The sequence below is a fragment of the Rhinolophus ferrumequinum genome, chromosome 7 (assembly GCF_004115265.2).
Source record: "Rhinolophus ferrumequinum isolate MPI-CBG mRhiFer1 chromosome 7, mRhiFer1_v1.p, whole genome shotgun sequence".
In the NCBI taxonomy this organism is placed as follows: domain Eukaryota; kingdom Metazoa; phylum Chordata; class Mammalia; order Chiroptera; family Rhinolophidae; genus Rhinolophus; species Rhinolophus ferrumequinum.
Window position 1 is genome coordinate 21541193 of NC_046290.1, and position 25887 is coordinate 21567079.

General features: G+C 39.7%; 1 protein-coding gene across 2 annotated transcripts in view; it reads left to right on the forward strand.

The window, feature by feature from the left end:
• NPR3 (natriuretic peptide receptor 3) overlaps positions 1 to 25887 on the forward strand; it is a 70990-nt gene that overhangs the window by 15192 nt on the left and 29911 nt on the right. For both annotated transcript variants that reach the window (XM_033110495.1, XM_033110494.1), the window contains exon 3: positions 10629 to 10795. In XM_033110495.1, the coding sequence (XP_032966386.1) occupies positions 10629 to 10795 (167 nt within the window). The remainder of the gene's footprint in view (positions 1 to 10628; positions 10796 to 25887) is intronic.

A 25887-nucleotide genomic window follows, 5' to 3' on the forward strand; every position in this document is an offset into this window, starting at 1 on the left:
GACTCTCTGTGCTTCCTGGGCTTGTATATCTATTTCTTTCCCAGGTTAGGGAAGTTTTCTGTCATTATTTCTTCAAATAGGTTTTCCATTCCTTGCTCTCTCCTTTCTCCTTTTGGTACCCTTATAATGTGAATGTTGGTATACTTGATCTTGTCCCAGAGGCCCCTTAAACTCTCTTCAAGTTTTTGGATTTTTTCTTTTTGCTGTTCTGATAGGGTGTTTTCTGCTACCTTACTTTCTACATTGCTGGTTTGATCCTTTGCTTCATTTATTCTACTATTGATTCCCTGTAATGTATTCTTCATTTCCGTTATTGTAGTCTTTATTTCTGACTGGTTCTTTTTTGTGTTTTCTATCTCCATTTTTATGTTTCCTATCTCTTTGTTGAATTCTCCCTGAGATCACTGAGCATCCTTATAACCGGTATTTGGAACTCTGTGTCTGGTAGGTTTCTTGTCTTCATTTTGTTTAGTTCTTTTTCTGGAGCTTTGTTCTGTTCTTTTATTTGGCACGTGTTTCTTTGTCTCCCCATTTTGCCTGTCTCCCTGTGTTTGTTCCTATGTATTAGGTAGGGCTGCTGTGTCTCCCAGTCTTAGTAGAGTGGCCTTATGTAGTAGGTGCCCTGTGGGGTTCAGTGGCGCAGTCCTCCTAGTCACTTGAGCTGTCACTCCAGATTTGTTCCTCATGTGGGTTGTGTGTGCCCTCCTCTTGTAATTGAGCCTTGATTGCTATTTGCACATCAATGGGAAAGATTGGCCCTCAGGCTCATTGGTTGTGAGGATTGGCTATGATTAGTGGAGGAATTGTGGTGCAAGGAATGATTCTACAGAGCAGGGTCTGACTCAGCAGGGCTCTGGTCCCTGCCCAATCTGCCCCTTGGGTGTATCATTCTTGGAGGCAGCTGGGTGATGCTCCAGCTCCTTTTGAAGCTGGCCACTGGGGGCGCTAGTCCCAGGACCGCCTTGGAGAGGATCTGCTGCATGTCAAGTTCAGCTGCAGCCTGTGCCCTACCGGAACCACATAGCAGGAGCCACAAAGAAATCCACAGATGGGTGTCACCCATGCTGTGCTTGGAAGTGCCTCAAGAGGCCAAACTACAAACCAAGGCTGGCTGTCACTAGTGCTGAGCTTAGGGCTGCTCAGACAGAGGAAAAGGACATGCTCAAGCCAGATGCTGCTTTTCTGGGTTCCGCGAACCTTTGAGAGACCCTAGAAAAGTCTGCAGCATGAGCTAAGGCAGGTGGCTTGTATGAAAAAGCCACTGAAGGGGCTTGAGTGTGCCCAAAAGTTGCCCAAAAGAGCAGGGTCTTGAATCACCAGGGTGTGGCGAATGAATGGTATTAGCCAGCACAATGGAGACTCAGATATGGCGGCTGCCTGCATCTACACTCAGGGAATGGAGAGGGCTGAACAAAAAAGCAGTGACCACCGCCAGCTCCCCTGTCCAGGAGAAACCGCCCTCCAGCCCCCATCCCAAGCCAGACAACTCAGTTTCCCATCATACGTCCCTGCTGCCTTTCCAGCTGCTGCCCTAGCGCTGGAGCTCAGAGCCAGTAATCCTGTTGGTGGGTAAGTCTGTGCATAATCCTTTTAAGAGAAGCACCTGGGACACCAGCTGCCTTCCTTCTCTCTCAGTCACAATCTCTGCTGGTTTTCACAACCAGAAATTATGGGGATGTCTCTCCCTGGCGCTGGAACGCTGGGCTGGGGTGGGGTGGGACCTCTTGCTGCTTTGGGGGCGGGGAGCAGGGTAGACCTCCACAGCTGAGATATCCCTCCCGATTTTTAATAGTCACATGTGGGTGTGGCACCAGCCTGTTCCACGTCACTGCCCCTCCTACTAGTCTCAGGGTGGCTTCTTTGCACGACCTTAGTTGTAGGGCTTTGGTTCAGCAAGATTTTAGCTGATTCTCAATGATAGTTTTTTTTGTAGTTTTGTTGTAATTTTGATGTGGTTGTACGAGAAGATAAGCAAAGTGTTTACCTACTGCACCATCTTGACCAGACCTCAAGGTAGATGCTAAAGTATCCTTTTATTCCTTGTTTATTAGTGTGGTTTTAAAAATCAGAAATTAGTGATGAATGTTGTCAAATACATTTGACCTACAGTTTTAATAAATTTCCTAATATTGCACCATTATAGTATTCTTGGAACTAAGTATACTTTGTCATGATGATTTTTTTAAAGATGCATTTCTGATTTTAAGTTTTTAATATATTTTTTTAAGGATTTTTTGATTCATATTCATGAGTGAGATTGGACAGTAGTTTTCTTTCTTTTTTTTTTTTTAACCACTAAACTATTGTCTGTGTCTATGAGGTTTTTTTTTTTTCCGTTTTTTTTTTTTTTTTTTTAATTGGGGAAGGGGAACAGGACTTTATTGAGGAACAGTGTGTACTTCCAGGACATTTTTCCAAGTCAAGTTGTTGTCCTTTCAATTTTAGTTGTGGAGGGTGCCGTTCAGCTTCAAGTTGTTGTCCTTTCAGTCTTAGTTGTGGAGGGCGCAGCTCAGCTCCAGGTCCAATTGCCATTGCTAGTTGCAGGGGGCACAGCCCACCATCCCTTGCAGGAGTCGAAACCGGCAACCTTGTGGTTGAGAGGACGCACTCCAACCAACTGAGCCATCCAGGAGCTCAGCGGCAGCTCAGCTCAAGGTGCTGTGTTCAATCTTAGTTGCAGGGGACGAAGCTCACCATCCCTTGCGGGACTCGAGGAATTGAACTGGCAAACCTTGTGGTTGAGAGCCCACTGGCCCATGTGGGAATCGAACCGGCAGCCTTCGGAGTTAGGAGCATGGAGCTCTAACCGCCTGAGCCACCGGGCCAGCTCTGGACAGTAGTTTTCTTGCCTTTAGGTGGTATCACCAGATCTTAACATCAGGTTAATGTTAGCTTTATAAAATTAATTGGGACACTTTCCATTTTTTTATGCATTTTTTATATACCATAAGAATATTTCCTGAAAGATGGAAACAATTTGACTCTCTATATGCATCTAATTTCTTTTTTTTTTTTTTTAATTTATTGGGGTGACAATTGTTAGTAAAATTACATAGATTTCAGGTGTGCAATTCTGTATCACATCATCCATAAATCACACTGTGTGTTCACCACCCAGAGTCAGCTCCCCTTCCATCACCATACATTTGATCCCCCTCACCCTCATCCCCCACCCCCCAACCCCCTTACTCTCTGGTAGCCACCAAATTACATTCCCCAGATTAATTTTCAAACCCGTGGCCATCCTGTGGTCACCGACTGCCCTCCAATCCCCTCACCCTCCCCCCCACCCCCCCACCCCTCCCGCCCATCTAGCAACCCTCAGTTTTTCCTCTTTGTCTCCAAAACTGTTTCTGATTAGTTCATTCACTTATTCTTTTCTTTAGAATCTGCAAATAAGTGAGATCATATGGTACTTATCTTTCTCTGTCTGACTTATTTCACTTAACATAATGTTCTCTAGGTCCATCCATGTTGTTGCAAATGGTAAGATTTCTTTCTTCTTTATGGCTGCATAATACTCCATTGTATAAATGTACCACAGTTTCTTAATCCAGTCATCTACCGATTCTAATTTCTTTTTAGAGGTAATTTTTGGAAAACTTAAAAAAAAATTATTTTTGAAATAATTTTAGATTTACAAAAAACTTTCAAAAATAATATAAATTTCATGTATATCTTTTACCTAGATTCCTCTGTGTTAACAATTTAAATAACCATAATACAATGATCAAAATAAGAAAATTAAAAGTAGTATAATACTACTAACTAAACTACAGGCCTTATTTGAAATTTACCACCTTTCCTCCTCATATTTTTTTTTTTTTGATTCCAGGATCCAATTCATTTAGCTGCTGTATCTTCTTAATTTCCTCCAATCTGTGACAATTCTTCAATCTTTCCTTGTCTTTTATGACCTGACACTTATGATGAGTCTGTTATTTTGTAGAATGTCTCTCAATTTGGATTTATCTGGTGTTTTTACATGATAAGATTGAGTTTATACATTTTATTTTTTTTGGGTAAGGATACTGCAAAAGTGAAGTTGTGTCTTCACTGCATAATATCAATGTATAAGAATCATATATATATATATATGTATGTATATGTATACAAGTATACGCACACACATATGACATATTGTCGGTGATTTTGGGGCTTTTAAAATTAATTTTTCTGAGTTCAATTTTTGGGCTTCTTGAAAATTTAATTACATATTTATACAGTGTGCTTTTATACAACCTACAAAATATCTGTGATGTTTCTGATTAGATACCCCTTTCTTTTCCCTTTTACAGCCTGTGCTCAGGTTTTGAGCTCAGGTGTTAGTCTGCTTGAGAGGCTGTGCCACGCAGTAGCTCGTGGCAAATTGACCTAATCTTGTCCTCCCTTACAAGCCTTAGTTTCCTCTCATGATAATAATAGCATTTAGTATTTGCCTCATGGTATCAGACTGAGTAATAAATGAGGTGATGTATGTGAGATATATAGCAAACTTCTTGAATATTTAATGAACGTTAGTTATACTTATTATTAATCTTGGTTTACTTTGACCATTACACATTGCACTTTAAAAATAAGTTCAAAAAATAAAAATAAGTTAAATCTGTATGTTTTTCTGTGGTGTAGTTTTATAGATTGATATAGGCCCTACATTGTTACCAAATTAACCAACTTTTATCTAATACATCCTAATGACCTGGGAGCAGTGGGAATTACATCTGCATGCAAATAACCAAGGACCCCAACGATAGTGATTTAAACAAATGTAGAAGTTTATTGTCTTACCTGTAAGAAGTCCAGAGTGACTAGTTCAGGGCAGGGATGGTGGCTTCAAATGTCATCAGTGAACCAAACTTCTTCTGTTTTCCTGCTCCCATCCTTAAGATCACAAGATGGCGGCTAGGGCTCCAGGGATGGTGTCATAATTCTAGGCAAGACAAAGGGAGGAAGATGAAAGGCAAAAAGAGATCCTCTCAGTAGACTTAATTCTGTTTGAAGAGCTCTCTGGAAGCCCCACTTGGTAACTTCTGCTTACATGTCAGTGCCTACTCCTAGTTGTGAGGGAAACTAGGAAATGTTTGCTGGAGTTACTGCTACCACACATCAACTTGGGGATCTGTTACTCAGGAAGAAGGGAGAACGGGTGCAGGGAGTACACTGTCCACGTTTGCCACAGACCCTGGAGCACCTCTCCTCCTCAGAGTAGGAGCAGTAAACAGAAGCCTATGCCAGGCAGAGTGACCTCGAGGAAGGTTCTGGCATCCATCATTAGTGAAGGGTATTTTCTGAGATTTTGTGCCTGAAGAAGCAGATGTATGTTCATGAAAAATTCTTCAACATCCTTGTCATCTTGTGCTTCCTCACACCAATCTCGATACCCATTCTAGAAAAGGCTCTATTTTCATTCTTATTTGATTAAAAAAAAAACCACAAACCACATTGATAGTGTTTCTATATTTACTGATTGCTTGGTTTTGGTGAGCACTCAAAAATATTCTCAGATCTGCCAAAATTATATCATTACAGGAGTTCAGAATATATTATGGTGGAATTCAAGGGATGGAAAATAAGATTGAAAGGATAGGTTTAAAAATATCTAGAGAGAAGATGATATATATTGCCCTGGAGAGTTTTTAATAGCATCTGTTGGCCTTCTCATTCATATTGTCTTCCTAGGATGTAAGTTAGGTGGAAAGTTATTTGGGCAAATCCATCTGGCACTGTTAAGATTGTTGTAGAGCTTTGCTGCCTTCCTGAGAACTCAGAGGAAACTAATTAAGGTGAGGATGGAAGTACAGGAGAGTTAGGCGATGTACATAAATTATTTGACTTGCTAAAAGTGGAAAAATAGCAGAAAAACTGAGGCGGGATTAGGTTTACTATGTTTTGCTATAAAAGTTATATATGCACATTAAAGTCAGTTTGGGAAAATGAGAAAAGGAAAACCGGACGCAACCTTTCAACTGTAACAGTTGTTAAACCACACTTAGACACTTCCTTTTCCGATCTTTCATCCTCTGTTACTTTTGCTTTTAACATTTTTGTCATCCCACTGCAATTGCCGTTTTAAATCTTGCAACACCTCAAACTCTGATGAAATGTGTATGGAGCAGGCACGGCAGGAGCGTTGGGACTCTGGCTTGCGTTTGCATCCTGCTTCTGTTGTTTATTAGCTAAATGACTTTGGGCACATTAACCTCTTGAGCCTCAGTTTACTCATCTGTGAGTTGGGGAGCATACTTAAATCCACCTTGTAGAATTTTTATGAGGATTAAAGAGTGAAATGCTACAGGCAAAGCTGTTCACAATGGCATTCCCCAGTAAGTGGTGCTGTTTTTACTGGTGGGAGTAACTGCACCAGCCTACATCATGGCACGCACGTAACACCTAGACACTTGGAGAGGCAAGGAGGCCAACGTGTTTCTCTCACTTACATGGCCACCAGAGGTTAAGAGCCATACATAGTGCTATGCAACCAGCCCAGGTAAACTTCAGGCATTCATTTCTTGGACGTATTCTGTGATGTCTCAGCTAGTCATTCAGCCCACATTTATTGAAGGCCTACTATGTGCTGGGTCCTTGGTAAGTACTGAGACCTACAGTTGTCCCACTGTAGGTACCAGCCCTTACCAGGGCCAGCTCCCTGGCCACAGGATTGCTGTGCACAGTACTTGGTGCTGAGCAGGTTATTTCTTCTTTCACAAATATCCTGTATCCTTCTCACTCTAAATGCAGACTTGGGACTCTATGATGTTTAAAACAACAAAGCAGAATAAAGTAAAGCAAATTCACTTGCCCTTATTACTGTTACTGAACAACTGTTAAGAATCATCTTCTCTGTCTTACTTTCCACTAGCAGACTTCTTCCTCCTCTTTTTCATCCCTTTTTCGGGACCACTGTAAGAATATGATCTTAGTACCCACCACTCCCCTGGAAGTGCTATCCTTAAGGTCACCAGTGACCTCCTTACCAAGGTCATTAGCCTTACCTCCGACCACACCTGTAAAGCAGTGATGTCCAGTGGAACTTTCTGCAATGCTGGTTGTGTTCTGTTCTGCGTTGAAATGTGGCAAGTGCACTTGGGAAACTGAATTTTAGTTTTATTGAATTTTACTGAATTTAAATTTAAAGAGTCACACATGTGGCTAGTGACTACTATATTAGACACATAGCCCTAGAGCACTGAATGTTGTTTCCACCCATGTCTTTCGGAAATCCTGTTTTTCTTAGCTTTCATGTCACAGCATTCTTCTGGTCCTCTGTTAGCTCCTCTCTGTCTCCTCTTACTCCTTCTGCCTACTAAAAACACCCCCCCCCCCCAAAGTGCCTGTGCTCAACCCTCTCCCTTCTCTGCACTCTCTTATCCAGTGCAGTTAGTCCCTGGTTCTAACTATAAGCCATATGGAAATGACATTCAACACTCTCTTGAGCCTTCACTCCTCTTTCTGGCTTTAAACCAGCATTTCCAACCCCGGCCTAGTGTTGCCACTTGGGCATCTGTAGTCAGTCACCTTGGACTGACCATGACCCTAAATGCAATCATAATTTCCACGTCCACCTAACCCCTCCTCCTCCATCTGGCTCTGTTCTTTTCTCTAATGACAACCTGCTTTCCTTTTCCTCTTTGCATCGTTGGTGACGCACCTCTCTCTGTTGTCCCTCATTCCCTAACTCTTGTAGAGTCTTGAGAGTTCTCTTGCACAGTCCTTTACTTTCGTTCTCAAGGGCTTTCCGTCTTTTTATGATTATAAAAGCAATAAATATTTATTATTGAAAATTTCCTAGATTCAGAAACACACACACACACGCACACACACACGCACACGCACACCCTAAAAGGAAAAAAAAAAAAAAGAAAAAGAAAAGAAAAGGAAACTTGCCATGATTCTAACCAGGCAGTGAACCATGTTTAATTTTGGGGGGTATGACTTCCACTTTAACCTCTCGTAACCTCTTGCCTGGATTACTATGGCTGTGAACCCTCAGTGTCTCCCCACTCTAATCCACTGCTATTTCCCAAGGCATGATTCTGATCATGTCATTCCTCTGTTCCACTCATAAATCTCCACAGGCACCCAGTTGTCTACTGAATTAAATTTGTCCTTACTGATGGGGCGTCATGCCAAGCCGACCTCTGCTTTCCTAGCACTCAACAGCCCCATATGGGAGATGTTACTGACACATTACAATGAGAAACACAAAAGCAGGAAGTCATAGTATCAGTTATGTTTCTAGATAGATACCTATTTATTTGGCTTCAATTTATTCAGTACTGTTGTTTGCATTCTTTTTTCTAGAAACGAAACTCCAAAGTTATTATCTTATAGATTGTGGTAGACAAGTTTACTGTACTGGATTTCACTTTTCCAAAATAAAAAAAACCCCGAATTTTTCCCATTTTAGTAACAGAGATAGTTACTGTTTCCAGTTGTGTGTATATTTTCTAATTACACAGCATAACACACGACAGGGTTAAGTATTTCCTGTCTTATGCCCTGGAGATAACTTTTTTTCCAGAGCTGAGAGACTCTGACCCTCTTTCTCTAAGACACATCACTCCTGCTAAGTCTTGAGAGCTTGAGTCAATTAAAAATGAATCAATAAGTATTGATTGCATGCCTATAAGAAGTGGGTTCCTCCACGGAAGAAGATGTTCTAGACATGACTTTGGGGTCTTCCTGGCAGATGGATTCGGCCCCTTCACAAAGGCCATGGTGTGTGGTTCGAGCACCCAGCTGGGTTTACCCTGGCTGAGGCAGTGCCACGCTGCTCACTGGCTCTCATGCTTTGGTCTCCTCGGTGTTTGGGAGGTTTCACGTGGGAGGAGGAGGACTTTGTCAAGTTTTGTTCGTTGGCTTGAAATTTAATCTTGTGCTCACTGAGAACAGATCTAGCCCTTAATGAATTCTGTCCTCAGCTCTGTCTTATTTATCTTTTAACAGCTCCCTGGCACATAGTAAGCAATTAATAAACAGTTGCTATTATTAGGATTATGATTATACAGAGGCCTCCACAAACAAATTCTTTGTCTCTGCCTTTTCTCATGCTCCAGATCGAGGTTCCCAGCTGCCTACTAGATGTCACACATATTTTCACCTTGGCCCGTGCTGTGGGCTCTGGCAAGCATACGTTCCCGTCCTCCTCTCCTCCTAGTCACACGTTTAGGACCAGGCTGATGCTGCCTCTTCACAATGAAACCTTCCCTCATTGCTTCTGGCAGCTTCTTCCTCTTTACTCTGCATTGTTTCTTTGTCTTCCCAAACTCCTCCCCCCCCAGTAAGCTAACTGTTAGCCTGTAATCACCTCAGTTGTCTGCGTGTCCTTCTTTAAGTCCCTCTCTAGAAGGTGGTGGAGACTGTTTAAGACACTTGTGATATCGACTGTGATGTCCATCCAGACCTTTGGACATAGTTCAGTTAATCCGTGTTTGTCTGACTTAAGCTCTAATAGAAATTCCAAGGCCTCCAGCTCTTTGCTGAACGTTTTCTGTAAGAGTAGAGCAAGTGCCATGGAGCCCTGGTCTTACACTCCAGAACCATCCTCACTGCTTGGCTGCTAGCCTTCCACTGTCTGACGTGGACTGGGGGCTCAGCTCGAACAAATGACTTTGGTGTTGAACTCCAGAGGTTGAATTCCTTGTTGTATTTCCAGAGATCTCCAGGGATTGTAATGATAATTCATAGAAACAGCAGCTTATTGTCAGAAGGTAGAGGTCCACGTTTCCTTTTGGGGCCCTGTAGGTCATGTGTTTTCTCAGAAATGAAATAATAAAGAGAAGAGTAACGATTCTTATCCACATAATTTGCCTTTGCTTTTGTGAAAGGGAGCAGTGGGGGTACCCAGCTTCTCAATGGCTTGGTTTCCTCATCTGTAAAATAGAGAGGATAATTGTACCCCTGCCACAGGGTTTTGTGTGGATTAAATGAATTTCTACTTATAAAGTGCTCAATAAATAGAGCTTTTATTATATACTGGATGAATCAATGTTAGTCATTTTCATTGTATTACTATTGATGCATGGTGAACATTGTCCAATAAATAATTTTTATGATGTTGCCAGCACTAGAGAGATACAAGCCCTCACATCCACCCAAGCTACTTCTCATACTGAAGAGATCCAGAAATATTTCAAGAAGTATCAATAATCTCCAACGTTTTTGTTTTAACAGTGCCAACTTTATCACACTCGTGCATACGCATTGTCCTATACAACCATTCCTGCCACTCCACACCTACATAACACCAGCAACATGTTTGACTGCCATGTTTGACTCTAGGTATTAAAGGCGAAGTGTGAATGAGAAGGAAGAAAGCTTACTTCTTACTCCTGCAGTGCTGCAGTTCTTGGGGGCTGAAAATTACCATCACATGGTTATTATAAGGCAATTAACTCCACAGTGCTTTTCTTTCTCTCCCACATTTCACAGGAACACATGTCCAAAGGGCCTTCTCCTCTTTTGAGGATCGTGACATTGTTACATTACACCCAAGTGCAAAACTATGACAATACGTCTTATCCTGGCTGCCAAGAATAACATGTAGAGACACATGGCAGTTGAAAAGGGAGAATGGCCCTTTTATGGTGACTGGCTTGGAATTATAAATATTTTTATTTCTCCCGTAGGAGATGGCTCGTGGAAGAGAGGAGACAAACACGACTTTGAAGCTAAGCAGGCGTACTCATCCCTCCAAACAATCACTCTACTGAGGACAGTGAAACCTGAGTTTGAGAAGTTTTCCATGGAGGTGAAAAGTTCTGTTGAGAAACAAGGACTCAATGAGGAGGATTACGTAAGTGCTTGATTATGAGCCTAGACCTTTAGCATTCTGAAAACATTCTAATTAAATCAGAGGTGACAAAGTGTCCCCTTCTGAACCATTCAGAAATTCCTAGGTTCATGTCTGAATGTCACTAAGCTTTCTGTGTGTGTGTTTTTTTCTGGCCAGTTTCCCTCCCTCCCTCCCCCACCACACCCCCATGACCCCCACCCTTCACTTAACGCTTTTCCAACTGCTGCAGGAAGGAAAATTGCTTTTTGTGGGTACTTGTGGTAACACTGAGCAGATGTCTGTAGACTTCCATCACTTATTCGGCTCGGAGCGTGTTGGGGGAGAAGATGGATGAAAGAATGCCAAAGTTTTGTATACCTAATTTTTCCAAAGCTTGGTGGCAGAAGATATTTTGGGTTTTAGAGGGCTCTTTCTTTTGGCAGTTTGTCTTAGCTTTATGGCCAGTCTGCTTCTCTCTTGTGGCAGTGTCATTGCCCCCTTTGGTTGCGAGCTGTTTCCTACTCAGGGATTTCAAAGCTTCCCACTCAATTAGTGCTCCTGTTACTGATGCATTTCCCAAGAGTGGACCGGAGTCAGAAGGTTAGTCCAGGCGAAGGATTAAATAGAGGGACTCATCTAATTAGTGGCACCGACGACAGCTGACCATACCTGACTTGGTGCCATTGTTTTGCTGTCTCTGGCACACTTTGCAATATGGTCCCTCAAACCTCCGTGTCCCTCCGGTAACCCCTTTTTCAGAGGAGGATGAGCAGTGGGTCCCTCAGGCTGGTTGGGTAGGTGTGTTGGTTTTCAAAACTATTCACTCCACAGCATCCAGAGCAGAATAGGAGAACCTTCTTAATGACAGATATATGGCTTAGATAGTCCCTGCCCAAGGGGGATAATGACCAATTTCACAAGAGATGGTCACTTCCAAACGGGCCTCTCCCAGTTTCTTTATTTGAAGTACTGCGGGTACAGGCACTGGCCTCCAACAGACCTACATTCAGAGCCTGGGCCTAGCACTTCCCAGTGCGATCAGGGGCAAATTACTTCGTCTCCTTGATCCAACTTACTCCCCTGTGTACTAACTATGGATGGTGTCGGGTGGGTACTAGATTTATCGGGGTGATAGATGGGAGGAGGTTTGGGGGACAGGGTGCAAAAGGTGAAGGTTTACAAGTTGGTAGTTACAAAATAGGCATGGGGGTATAAAGCAAAGCATAGGGAATATAGTCAATGATATGGCAATGACTTGTGCATATAGTGCCAGGTGGGTACTAGATTAGTCAGGGGGACCACTTCTTAAATTATACGAATGTCTAACCACTGTGCTGTACACCTGAAATTAATATAAAATAATATTGAATGTCAACATAAAAAACAAACAAAAAAAACAAACAAAACAATTACTCCTCCCTGTTGGGGTGATTATAAATAATCTGTCTGAAGCATTAAGCATTATCCTGGTCAACAAGTTGGGACTCAAGGAAAGATGCCTCTTTATACCATTGTTATAATATTATACCTGTTTTTATAGGAATTTGTTATTAAACGACATAGAAAGGGTCTTATAAACATATTTATTAACGTATTAAATGTTATATGTATATTATACACACATAATTTAAAATACCGTTTGACTTTCTAAATCAGCGTTGTCCAATAGACATGCAATGTGAGCCACAAGTGAGCTGCATACGTAATTTAACATTTTCTAGTTGCCACATTTAGAAAGCTTAAAATAACCAGGTGAAATTAATTTTAACAAAGCATTTTATTTAGCTCACATATAAAAATATCATTTCAACATTTAATCAATGTAAAAATTATGAATGAGATTGTATGTTCTTTTTTTTATTGTGCACAGTCTTTGAAATCTGATACGTATTTTATCCTTACAGCATATCCTCAGTTCAAGTACTCGGTAGCCACATGTGACTCGTGGCTACTATATTGGACAGTGTGTTCTGAATTATGGAAGAAGTAGGGCTTCTGCAATAGAGCCCAAGTTTGAGGAAACCTATGATAACATTGTCATCATCCAAATCCTTTGCTTGAGGAATATGAATGAACACAAATGGCACTGAGCTTCCTTTTGCAGTGCAGCCGAAGGTGACCTCTGCCAATGTTGAAAGCATCTGTCTTTTACATATGCCACTGTATTATTTTACTTTACTAGGTTCATATTAATTTTATGGTTTAAAAACTCAACAATGGTGTCATTTTGTCTGGCATCCTTCCTGATGTTGTTGAAGTTCCAATATTTCAGTACAGGTTGTCCAACGTAATAATACTCAGTTGGCAAAAGCTGGCATTCCAACACACTACTACAGCATTCTTTTTGGTGATCAGTTTTTCTGTATTCAGAATATTAAATCCGATTTTAAGGAACGTCTAAGAGAAATCTCACTAGGAAGGTATACCTACTACAAAGATCCATAATACTTTCCAAACTAAATGCTTTAGAGATTATTTGTAGTTGTGGATTATAATACCGTTTCTCTCCAATGGTGGGATCATTTAAAACTGACTTTATAAAGACATAAAAATGAAAATTTTAAGTAGAAATTAGAGCTCATTGTAATGACTTATTGTAGTTCTGCATATGTGTCTGTCTTTCATATTTATGCGTGTTATAATTGGGCTCTTTTGAGTGTCCAGTTGCAGATGTTTATCAGGTTCGTTTAGCTGGTTGGTCGTGATGAGTATTGTCATAGAAGAGGGAGATATGGGACCCCGGAACTAGGAGCTCGTGTGGCTGCGATCGCACAGGCTGGACTTTGATTAACTGCGGCAGGAAGTGCTTCACAAGGCTAGCAAGACTTGGTGGTCTTCATTCTAGAGCTCAGCTCTCTTCAAGGTCTTTCTGCTCCTCTTATTTGTACTAATAGGTGTTTCATCTGCTTATTTAGATCGTGACACTCATCATGTGCTCTTCAGCCCCAGCTGTTGATCTCAAACCCAGCAACTTAGATGGACTCCCTGATTAGTTCTAAAATTTACCACGTATTTTCTAAACAATCACACGACCTATGAAGAGTGACAAACTTGTTGCTTTTTAATTCTCCAAAGTCTGCTTAATTAAAAGTATACTTAATTAAGGATATTAAATTACATTAAGTATAACTAATTAAAACTTTTGATGGCTCTGGCTAGGATCTCAATACAGTATTGAATATAAGCAGTGATAGTGGGCACCCTTTCCTTGTCTTGTTCTTAACTTTAATGTGAAGAACACACCGTGATTCCCCGAAAATAAGACCTAGCCGGACCATCAGCTCTAATGCGTCTTTTGGAGAAAAAATTAATATAAGACTCGGTATTATATTATATAATATTATATTATAGAGTTGGTCTTATATTATATTAAAATAAGACTGGGTCTTCTGTTAATTTTTGCTCCAAAAGATGCATTAGAGCTGATGGTCTGGCTACGTCTTATTTTCAGAGAAACACGGTATAACAGATTTCAAATCTGTTCATCTCCCCATGTAAGCATGATGTTTACTGTGGGGTTCTTGGGAGGGTTTTCATGAGGTTATGGAAATTCCCTTTCACTCACTGAAGATTTGTTTTGGCAAAATTACGCCTTTTATTTGGATAAATGAAAGAAAAATAGCATAACAGACATCAAGGTTTATATAATACAGATTAAAGGAAGGCTTTGGATACAGGTTTTTATTGTATGCATTATAAATTTTATTATATCCCTGACTCTATGTCACATGTTAGTATAACATTTAATGTATTAGCATGTTGGCAGCATCCATGGAAAGGTTATGATCTCAAAATTGCAAAAATTTGAAACTTTAAAATTTTTATAAGGCTGTACTGAAATACTGGAAGGATGGAGTGGCTATGAGTTTTTAAAATAAAATTATTATTCTATATTTTTAACTTACCAAATTTTGATGGATGATGCAATTTTGTTTCTGTAAAATAGATCTCTTTCTTCCCCCTCCCTCTTCCTCCTTCTACCGCTCTCCCTTCCTCCATCTTCATCTCTTGCCCTCTCTTTTTAAAATTGACTTTTTTATTGAGATAATTGCAGATTTACACGCAGTTTTAAGATGCAATGCAGAGAGATTGCTTGTATACACGCCCAGTTTCCTCCAACGATAACATTTTAGAAAATTATATGTAAGATCACAATATGGATATTGATACATACAATACACTGATCTTACTCAGGTTTTCTCAATTTTATTTGTACTCATGCGTGCGCACATGCGTTTGTGTGTGTATTTGTGTATATATGTTAAGTTCTACGCAATTTTATCACCTGTGTAGGTTGGGGTGTTTGAATTTTATCAAATACTTTTTCTATACCTATTGAGATAATCAGATGTGTTATTCTTTATTCTGTTACAGTATAGTTTGCTGCATTACTAGATTTTTCTTATTTTAGTTAACAGCCATCACCTCACAGTTATAGAAATTTTTTTCTTGTGATGAAACTTTTAAGATCTATTCTCTTAGCAACTTTCAAATGTATGATACAGTATTGTTAACTATAGTTACCATGCTGTACCTTAGATCTCCAGAACTAACGCATCTTATAATTGTAAGTTTGTACCTTTTGATCGCCTTCTGTCTAGATTTTTCTAATTTTAATAATCTCTGCACTCCTGGAATAACTCTGGTCTTTCTGTACCTCAAGAGTTTGAGCCTCTCTATTTCCCAGGCCATATTTTAGAGATATAATTACGATTGAATCTATACACATTTGCCTAATTGGAGGTTTCCAGGCTGGGTTGTCTCAAAGGCTATGGCAGCCTATACATTAGCATCTCTGGGTCAAATATCTAGTTCTGTTTCATTCATCTCTGGTGGGTGGTTGGGTGGATACATGAGTGTGGTATGATAGAAAATAAGAGCCTGGCTATCTTTGGGGCTGTATGTGTTGCATGTGCTGCTATGGTCTAGTTATTTGTACATGTATCTTATGACAGTGTCTCCATTTCTATGCATAATGTGATAATATTTTTAACAGTACCTCTGTCCTCTTGCTAGTAAACCAGGTGGAAACTTATTCCATTCTGACATGTCATGTTTTAATGGGGCCCAGTGGTCCACATTGGAGCCAGTACAGCCTAATGGTTAAATATGCAGGCTTGGGGTTTCATAGACCTGGCGGTGCCTCTTACTGTTCTTATCTCAGGCACATTTCTGAATTCTGTGCCTTAATTGATTGACTATAAAATGGGGATGATAATTTTTTAACTGACAAGGCTGTTGAAAAAAGAACTCAAGAATTACGTATAGGGAATATTTAACACAATGGCAGGCACTTAGTAAATTTTCAATGAAAGGTAGCTATTATTTCTCTTATTTTCATTCCTTAGTCTCCAGACCAATGCATATGATGTTTCTGCATGCCTAATATACCTAGAATTCCTACTCACCCTTCAGATCTTAACTTAGATACTGTACTTTCTCAAGATGGTCTTTCCTGACACTCTGGACTAACGCATGGCACTCTGCTCCTTTCCATCATAGCATGCCTCTCAGGCTGTAATCACACACACATGTGTGGGATTTTCTAATTAACTTGGGCCTCTTCTACCAGACTATAAACTGTGTGGGAGCAAGAACCATGTCCATTTCTGCTCACTCTTGCTTTCCCTTCTTGTATGTTCGGCACATAGGAAGCAGCCAATAAAAGTAAGCCATTATTACTATGCTTATTATTTTAGTTATTATTGAACCAGAGCACATAGAACCCACCCCACTCCCTGTACAATGGTGGAAACCAAGGCCCGGGGAGGCGAGGTGGCCTTTCCAAAGGCAACCAGTATGCTGCAATCAATACAACAATGTTGGGTGGTGACAGAGTCCTATGTCTAGACCTTATCAAGTACACAAAGCCAGGAGTTCAGTTTCATTGATACCGTGAGAGATGGTGTTGGGAGATAGTAAGGCGTTTTCACAATGAGGGATCTGAAGACCCTATGAGGGGTCATCAGAAATCTAAAGTTAGAAGTAAAGCCCCACAGGAAGGGCCGTCAAGTATCAGTGGGGCGCCTCGTGTGGCTCAGACGGCATTTGCCAACTGCCTGCCTGGGCTTCTCTGGTGGTTCTTATTGGGTGGCCACATGTGCAGTGGCTTGGACTTAGGGTAACTTAATGGAGGTGTTTGGCCTCTGGTACACAGTGGTTCCAATTCTAGAGTCCTGGTGTTTGGTTTTAGAATGCGCTGAATGGTAGCCAAGCCAAGATTAGTTGCATCCCCTGGCTCCTGGTTCAGTGGCTTTCTTTTTCCACTACATCAGTCTGACCCTTTTAATAACCTTGTGCCCAATGTGGGGTTAAACCCATGACCCAAAGATTAAGTGTCTCATGCTCTACAAGTGAGCCTGGCAAGCAACAAAGGCTGTAGTACTTCCTTCCTTTCCCTGCACCCTGCCTGCCCACTTTTAAGATATCAATTTCCCTTTACTCTTTCACATACTTGACCAAGTCTGGCTGGGACTCTGTCTCCTCTCATCTGCAGCGTCCTGTATTCTGTTTTCTTCTGAAGTGTAAACCATCATTTTCTAGATCGTCAGATGCTATTTATTGAGTTCCCCAGGGAGCATGGCTGTGAGCTTGATCCTGGACCCTGCAGTGGTCCCATCTGGGATGAGATCCTCATCACCTAAAAATACTTAAGCAGGTCTATAAATATCCATGGCCATGAACTCTGGGAGCTCACAAGAGCTCCATTCCTGTGCTAGCACGGACATAAAATACCATGCACCTCAGTGTAAAGCACTTTGGCCCAGTGATGGTTCTCACAGAGGTCTGGACAGTTTATGTTGTGGCAGACCAAACGTGACACATATCTGAAAATATCCATGTTCCCAGAGAGATGAAATTAAACACAATGGAGTAGGTTCAGTTAGTGCTTTAGTAGGAAGCAACTTCCAAATTCATCCAAGTTTCTGAGATCTCTTTAAGTGGATGAGGGTTTTTTGACTTAAGGTGCATTAATTCTCTATGTGTAAAGATTTTGTGTGTAAGTGCACATGTGTATATTTCTGGAGAAAGGGTCCAGCGCCCCTCATCTGATTCTTAATGGGATCAGTGTCGCAAAAAGGTAAGACTTGTTGAACTAGACCATGGCCAGTCAACATGCCATGCATGCTGGGCTGCATTGAAAAATCATTCCACTGGAAGAAAATGAAGAAACACCCAAATGCTCTAATATATCCTAATCTTACATTCTGGAGATAAAAGAGATACTAATTCATTTATTCATTTCTTCTTTCTGGACTAGGGAGTCAGTCCAGTCTTTCCAATTCCCAGGGTTTTCACATTATGTCTTCAAGAGGTAGACTTAAATTTGTCCTTGCTATTTCTCAGTTTAGACTGAGACAATGTTGGAGACATATTTTCCCCTCTGGTAATCTCTCTGACTTTTTGGTCCTGTAAATCCCACTCTTGGCCTTGCCCCATTCTCCCTACTGTGTTTGGCATTTCTGAGATCCATTCACTGGCTGGCCCTTTAACAGTTGGCTCTGCCATTGGGTGAAGCTCTGCTTCTTTCCCTGATATTGTCATTGTTTAAATCAAAATAATGCATGACTTTCCAGATTGAATACAGTAAGTGCAAAAAGATGCAGACTAAATTAAAAATAAATTCATAGTACTGTAAGAGTTAAGGCAAACATGCGTCTTCTGTTCTGCTCTTCTCCACTTCTGACTCCCATTCCTTAGAAGCAATAATCCTTAATGTTTTTATTGGCTTCTTCGGCTGTTTCTCTCCTGTGCTAGCATGGACATATTTGTAAAGTGGCTTACTTGCATTGCTATTTTTGATATTAAAATTTTTGATATTATCTCTTGACTTTCTAAAATAGAAAAAGACTTCACTCCTTTACACACTCTACCAATACTTCCTTTTCATCTTACCCTCCCAACATTTTATAACAAAGTTTTAGTTAAAGATATATTCACAAAATAAAATTTGAAGAAACGCTCTCCACCTCAAGTTTTTAGTATTATTGTGGCCGTATGTATTTGTATTTATAAAAGAATCATGTAGTGTTCTATGATTACATTTTCTTTCCTGTGTAGCTTTTTGTTTTCCCTGGAGTCAATAATTTATTTCCTTGGTCTTTTATTTGCTTCCATGTAATTCTCACTATTTCATTCTCATTCCCTCAGTTAAAAATTTTAGATAATGATATTAGTGTTTTGTTTTTAGCCCTTTGTCTTCCTGCCCCAGTTGAGAGTAATTGTTTCCTTCAATAACAACCTTCAGTTCTCTCTTGTGTTGAATCCTCTTTTTCATGGATATAAAATCTCCTTTGTTGAAATTTTACCTTAGTTTTGAAGGACAAAGAGGGTATGAGTAGAAAATCTTTTGAGACTTTGCATATCAGAAAACATTTTATTTTTATATTTAATTGATTATTTAGTTGGGTATAAAATTTTAGTTTGAAGATTATTTTCCTTCAAAATTTTGATGTCATTGCTATATTGTTTTGTAGCTTTTGGTGTTACCATTCTGATTATTTATCTTTTTCATGGTATTTTTATTTTATCTATTTCTAGAAGCTTTTACTATTTTTGCTGTATTTTTAATTGTTTCCGTCAGGGTCTAGTCAGGAAAACAGAGTCTACACCAGATAATTCAACAGAAGAAATTTAATAGGAGAAACTAACGTTAAGGTATAAGAAGAGCTGAAATGACAAATAGAAGAGTAAGGCAAGCCAGAGATTAGCTACAGCAAAAAGCCATTACCACTTCTAGAGTCAGAAGGACCAGGGGAGAGATAGTTTTACCAGGACCCAAAAGTTAGGGCTGCTCATGGGAGTAGAAGCACAGAAGAAACACAACCTCTGCCAGAGATGCTACCTTAGACAAAGAGATAGAGGGAAAGATATCCTGGCTTTTCTCTTTTTCCTGGCTCTTCCACCAGTGATTCTTGTTGGCTGAACCAACCAGAAGTTAGCTGATGGGGAAATGCAACCTAGAAGAATCACCCTCCTATGATATAGAGCAGAGCAAAGCACATGTAGGGAGGAGAATGAATTGGAGATCAAGTAGGCAGACAATTGGCTCACTGTTGTTCTGAAATTTCATGATGATGTGTCTTGATGTGGGTCTTTTTAAATCTTTGTGCTGGGCACTTTGTTTACTCTTTCTGGAAATTTTGAAGTTGAATGTTGGTTCTCCTTAGTCAATTCTTTAATTTTCTCTTGTTTTCCAACTCTGCCTTTTTCTTCTACTTCCTGAGACATTGCCTCAACTTTATCTTCCAACCTATTGAATTTAAAATTTCTGCTATCATTTTTTAATTTCCAAGAGCTCTTTTTGTTCTCTGAGTGCCCCTCTTTTTAAAAAAATAACACCCTGACCTTGTTTTCCGGATGCAATATCTTATTTTTTCTGAGTATACCCTGTCATCAGTTCTAGAACACACTTCTTTCACATTTTAATTTATCTAAAGTCAGGATTCATTTTATAAGTGGTAGGCTGTCATAATTTTTCTAAGTGCGTGTAAAACAAAGGTGCTTCTTATAATTGCTGGTACCTAATATTTATTGAGATAAAGTTTTTTTCTTTTACTTCCTGTATTGTCTATTTCTTTCAAGTTCTTTTTTTTTTTCAGTATTAAAGCTTTTATTCTTTAATTCTTTTTTTTTTAAATTTATTGGGGTGACAATTGTTTGTAAAATTACATAGATTTCAGGTGTACAATTCTGTATCACATCATCTATAAATTACATTGTGTGTTCACCCCCCAGAGTCAGTTCTCCTTCCATCACCATATATTTGATCCCCCTTACCCTCATCTCCCACCCCCCAACCCCCTTACCCTCTGGTAACCACTAAATTATGTTCCCCAGATTAATTTTCAAACCCCGTGGCCATCTTGTGGTTACTGATTGTTTTCTAATCCCGTCACCTTCCCCCTTACCCCCACCCCACCCCCGCCCATCTAGCAACCCTCAGTTTTTCCTCTTTGTCTCCAAAACTGTTTCTGATTAGTTCATTCACTTATTCTCTTCTTTAGATTCCGCATATAAGTGAGATCATATGGTACTTATCTTTCTCTGTCTGACTTATTTCACTTAACATAATGTTCTCTAGGTCCATCCATGTTGTTGCAAATGGTAAGATCAAGTTTTTTTTTTTAAATAATAATTTTGATTTCTCTTTCGTATTACATACTTTTCTTAAACTGTTGGTAATCCTTAGCTGTCTGTTTATATTTAAGGGTGAGCCATTAAAGAGCTCTTGAGAATGTCTGTGTGTATGGGAATTTGCTTAGTGTTAGACTTTATTGTAGGGTAATAAGGTGTCAAGGTAGCTTTTTCAAAGGGTTACCCTAAATATGATTATCTGCAGGTTACTTCTCTTAGACTGGTCAGTTTCACTAAAGGATTCTTTTCCAACCCCCTTCTTGAGAATCATAAGGCTGCCCTATATTCTGGGAGCCCAGGGACAGGCAGTCTCACCTTTAAGACTTTTCACTTGAACCTTAATTTTCAGTTTCACGCTTCACCCAGTCTCCAGCTGTGCCTGGCACCTGCCCATTCAGATCTTCTTTATGTCAACATATTCAGACAATGAGTCTGTGTTCTGCCTGGATGGGAAGGAGCAGTTTCCTCTCTGTGTAAGGTTTGGGAGTAGAGGCGTATTTAAGTGCTCTTTATATAGACTTTCAACTAATCCTATTTGCACCCCTCCTCTCCTCCCAACCTCCAGAGGTAAGTAGTATGTCCAATTTTAGAGCCTCTGGACTGGAATTCTTTGCTTCTTGTTGGAGTTCTCTGCCATGCTCCTGTGAACACTTTGGTTTAAGTTTCTCAGGTCTATTGAGTCAGTTACTCCTTTTCAACTTCCAAAATTTGTTGACTTTTCTCATTACTGTTTCCTTCATGTATGCTTTCAACTTGTAAGTTTACATGTTAAAAAAGTTCATCTATTGTCATTTTACTGGGGATTTTGGAGACTATATGGGTTTTTAAAATTACATTAAATTTATTGGGGATAATATTGATTTATACATTGCATAAATTTCAAGTTTACAAATCTATAACACATCATCTGCATCACCCAAAGTCTAATCTCCTTCCATCAACATATATTTGACCCCTTTTTCCCTCTTCTACCACCCCTTCTCCCCCCTTATCCTCTGGTAACCACTAAACTGTTATCTGTGTCTATGAGTTTTTATTTGTCTGTTTGTTGTCTTCTGTGTTATATCCCAAATATGAATGAGATCATATGGTTCTTGTCTTTTTTGTCTGACTTACTTGTTTAGCCTGATAATCTCAAGATCCATCCATGTTGTCACAAATGGCAGTATTTCATCCTTTCTTGTGGCCGAGTAGTAGGGAGTGTGTGTTTAAATGGATGTAATTCACCAGAAATCTCTCTGGATTGTTGAATCTCAATACCATGGATGTGTTCAGAGATGGTGGTGCCATCTTTTTTTGGGGATGGGGAGGGGAGTAATCTTGTTATGTTCAAAGCAAGAAAGGAAGAGGGAAAGAGAGTATGTGTTTGAGAGAGGGAGGCCAGCATGTTTCTTTTGGTCCAGAATACTTTCACTCTTTCAGAAATTCCCATTTGGTTATAATTTCCCTATTTTTTCTTGATTTACTAGCTCAGTTGCTTACCTTTTTTACCCTCCCAGACACACCTAACTTCTGTGCTTCTTTAAAAGCAATTATACAGAAGCAACATACGTTAACAATACATACTCACTAAAAAAGGGGTGTTCTTTTACAGGTGTGCCATACTGGTGTATGAGGGCTTTATTTTACTTTATGTCCAGGGCTAAACTGTTTCCTCTAATAAAGCTCTTGTGCTACTTCCATTTGAAAAAGGAACGTATATAGGAATATCATCTAGGAGTCATGTTCCCTGGGTAAGTAGAAGTTTAGGTTTTAAAGTGAATTTTTAAAAAGCCAAGGTGACTCAGTTTAGTTTAAGGTTAAAAAATGGGAAATTTACATAAAATAATTGGACCTGTTTGTGTCTGGGCTGGTATTTGTAATTTATCACAATGCAGTGGTAGCAATTTTATACCCTTTCTAGAATCTATTAGAAATCTTTTATGGTATAATAAATACTTCAGAAAAAACGTTGAAAAACATTTGAAGACATAAATTTGTAGGAGTTCCAATGTGGGGTTCATTGTCTTCATGCAGCCTCGATAGCAGAGACGATTTCTCTTGACTAGGCCACTCCCTATTTGTCTCCAAAGGTTTGCAGGCAGTGTTATTCCAGAGCCAAGGCCCAATCAGCGGGAAAGGAGCTGAAGGAGAGAAGGCAGAGCTCCTGGCCCTCGACTAGGTAGTGCAGTGGACTTGGGTTGACAAGGCCCTTGGTCGGGTCCCTTTAATCGTGGGGCTTCCTCTGTTGTAAAACCCAAATTTGGGCCACCACCTCAAGGACTTTCCTGTTCCCAGGTTTCTGTATTACATGTTAAAGTGTTTTTCTAATTTAATCTTAATTAGAAGCTCCATTTTCATTGTCATTATCTGGTATGGACTTCACTTATCCTTTACTGAAAAATCACAGAGGAACAATCATCACCACCCGTCACCATTTTAGGAGAATTTTATTACCATAAGGTATTCTGCTGCTTGTAGCATTATATCAGAAAAATCTCTTGGAAATTTTCATTACTGCACCTTTAAAATACAAGGACCAACTTTTCTTCAGCTTCAAACTGGTCACCATTCTATGGCGTGTAACTGTTTGTATACACAAAACTCACCTTTGTGTACACAAATTAAGTTATTGCAATGGTCTGTGTCTAATTTGTGTTTGCAAGGATACAGCTGCAAGTGTAGTTTTACACACACAAAATCAGAGCTTAGTTTCTAAGAGTGGATCACAAGCATTTTTTTTAGTATTTCTCCAATTAATCTCAGAGATGGGTTTTTGATGTTATTGTTAAAGAAAAATGTTTTAGTTATAAAGAGTGTGTGGAGTCCATTTTTTTCAAATGAAATAATGCTGCATCCTTAGTACTTTAGCTTTCAGTTTCATACTTCTTAATGCGACCTCTGTTCTTGACTTGGGTAGGAATTTGTAAATGCTGTTTTTATTTCTAACCAGGTATTCTGAGCAGGGGGTGATTTTATAACCTTGGATATTTGCTCTTTTGAGGTTAGCGGGCCACCCATAGCTTGTTTTTTCTCCTATTTAAAAAGCTGAATGAAATTTAACTAATTAAACAAATATTCCGGCAGTGTTCTAAGCACAGCCGTATTGTCACGGAGGTGGGATGTATTTGGGTATTCCTTCTCTCCCAGGTCTCCCTCTGACACTAAATGTGAAACGGGAGCCTGGGGAACAGGCGATTTATCTAGCCAAGGCATTTAAACAGAGACAGGATTTAATAAATCATTGTTTAGATAGACCAGACATTACAGTTTGGAAAGTCCAAAATGATGAAAAACAACACTTTCATTTTCTTCAATGAGGGGAAGGCCCAGCAGTAAAGCTGTCTAAGCAACTTGTGTTTTGACCACGGTTTTGCACAGAAAGCAGTGTGGGAGGGTGACATCAGTTGATACGTTATCAGATCATCAATAAATCTTGGCCAGACACTTCGCTCTCTCTTGTCTTACATAATATCATTTAATTGGAACTGTATATTCTTACTGAAATTTTAAAACGTTCGCTATTCAGTAAAACTAATGAAAGAGAAAGAATGCAGCGGATAATAAGGCCATATTGCCCTCTTCTGGTGAAATTGTGTTCACGCAGGCTTTTGTGTCTGCCCGAAGCTCCATCAGAATAGAATGAGACACCCCTCTCTACCAATCCCCACCCCCACCCCAACTTTACCCTCATCCCTTTTCTTTAAAGTCAGCCAGGGAATAATTTGTCCGAATGAAAAGGTCTTTTCAGGCACTGGAGAGCTTTGCTAATTGTATTTGAAAGAATAAAAGCAAAACCACAAGTTGGTGGTTAACAACAGAAAAATAATGAGTTCACATGCCCGCATATTAATAAGATAGTTTTATTAGGAAAATGTAATCAGGCGGGACGGGCACTGCAAGAGGAATGCTTATTAAAAGCCATTGTTTTTTTCTAGCTAAAGAAGTATCAGTTGGCTTTCAAAACACATTTAAATTTTTTGAAATAATAGAGAAAATTGCTTTTAAAATCGTTTTTTCCTGTAACTTTTAAATATCTTTGGTTGTGCAAATAAGAATATTAAAAAAAACAAACTTGGAATCTCCTGATTAAAGTTTTCTCTGATTGTAAATAAGTATCCATTTACTAGTGATATATTAATTGCAAAATGTATTGAACTGTATACTCTGAAAATGTTCAAGGAAGAATCCCAGTACCTATGAAAAATGACTTTTCCAAACACTAGGCTTCATTTTGACCTTTCAAAAGACAATCATTGTGGGGTTACTTTTTTTTTCTATTATGTGTGGTGATGTAATTTCAGTTAGAAAGATATTTTGCAATAACGGCGACAATATACTCAAATATGCATGACTGAAACAACAATGCATGTGGAAATACTTCTCACAAGTGAAAGACTAGGCTGTTCTCCTCTTCCCTCGCCTCCCCATATTGTCACTGCATGGAAGTAGAAGGGCATTTCAGCACATTGGCCAAATTCTTCACAATGGAAGCACAAATTAAATTCTTTTTCAGAATAGTCAGATCACTTAAAATAAGGACTGCAGACACATTACCAGTTCAGCCCTCAGAAAGAACATGCATCAGGTCTAACAATTATACCCATTAGTGTAAGTGAGGAAGCACAGGGCAAAATTATACAGGATGAAAGCTCAGATTTCTGTTTTTGCAGTTCTTTCTCTCTTCCAATGCCTCTGTGCTCTGGGGCCTCAGGGTCTCAGCATCCCTCTTTCTCCTTGGTGAGGATCTCATGTACACAAAGATACTGGGTGTTCAGTAGATGGGCTTTACCAGAATATTGCATGTAAAGGAGGAACCTAGAAAAGGGAGGTGTAAAGTAAACAAATCTAAAGGTGGTATTTTGCTGTCAGGTGAAGGAGACGAGAGCCAGAATTTGACTCTTTCTACGAGTGAGCTTGCTCAGGAAACAACAGTTCTTTCTTTCTATTTTCTTTCTTTCTTTCTTCCTTCCTTCCTTCCTTCCTTTCCTTCCTTC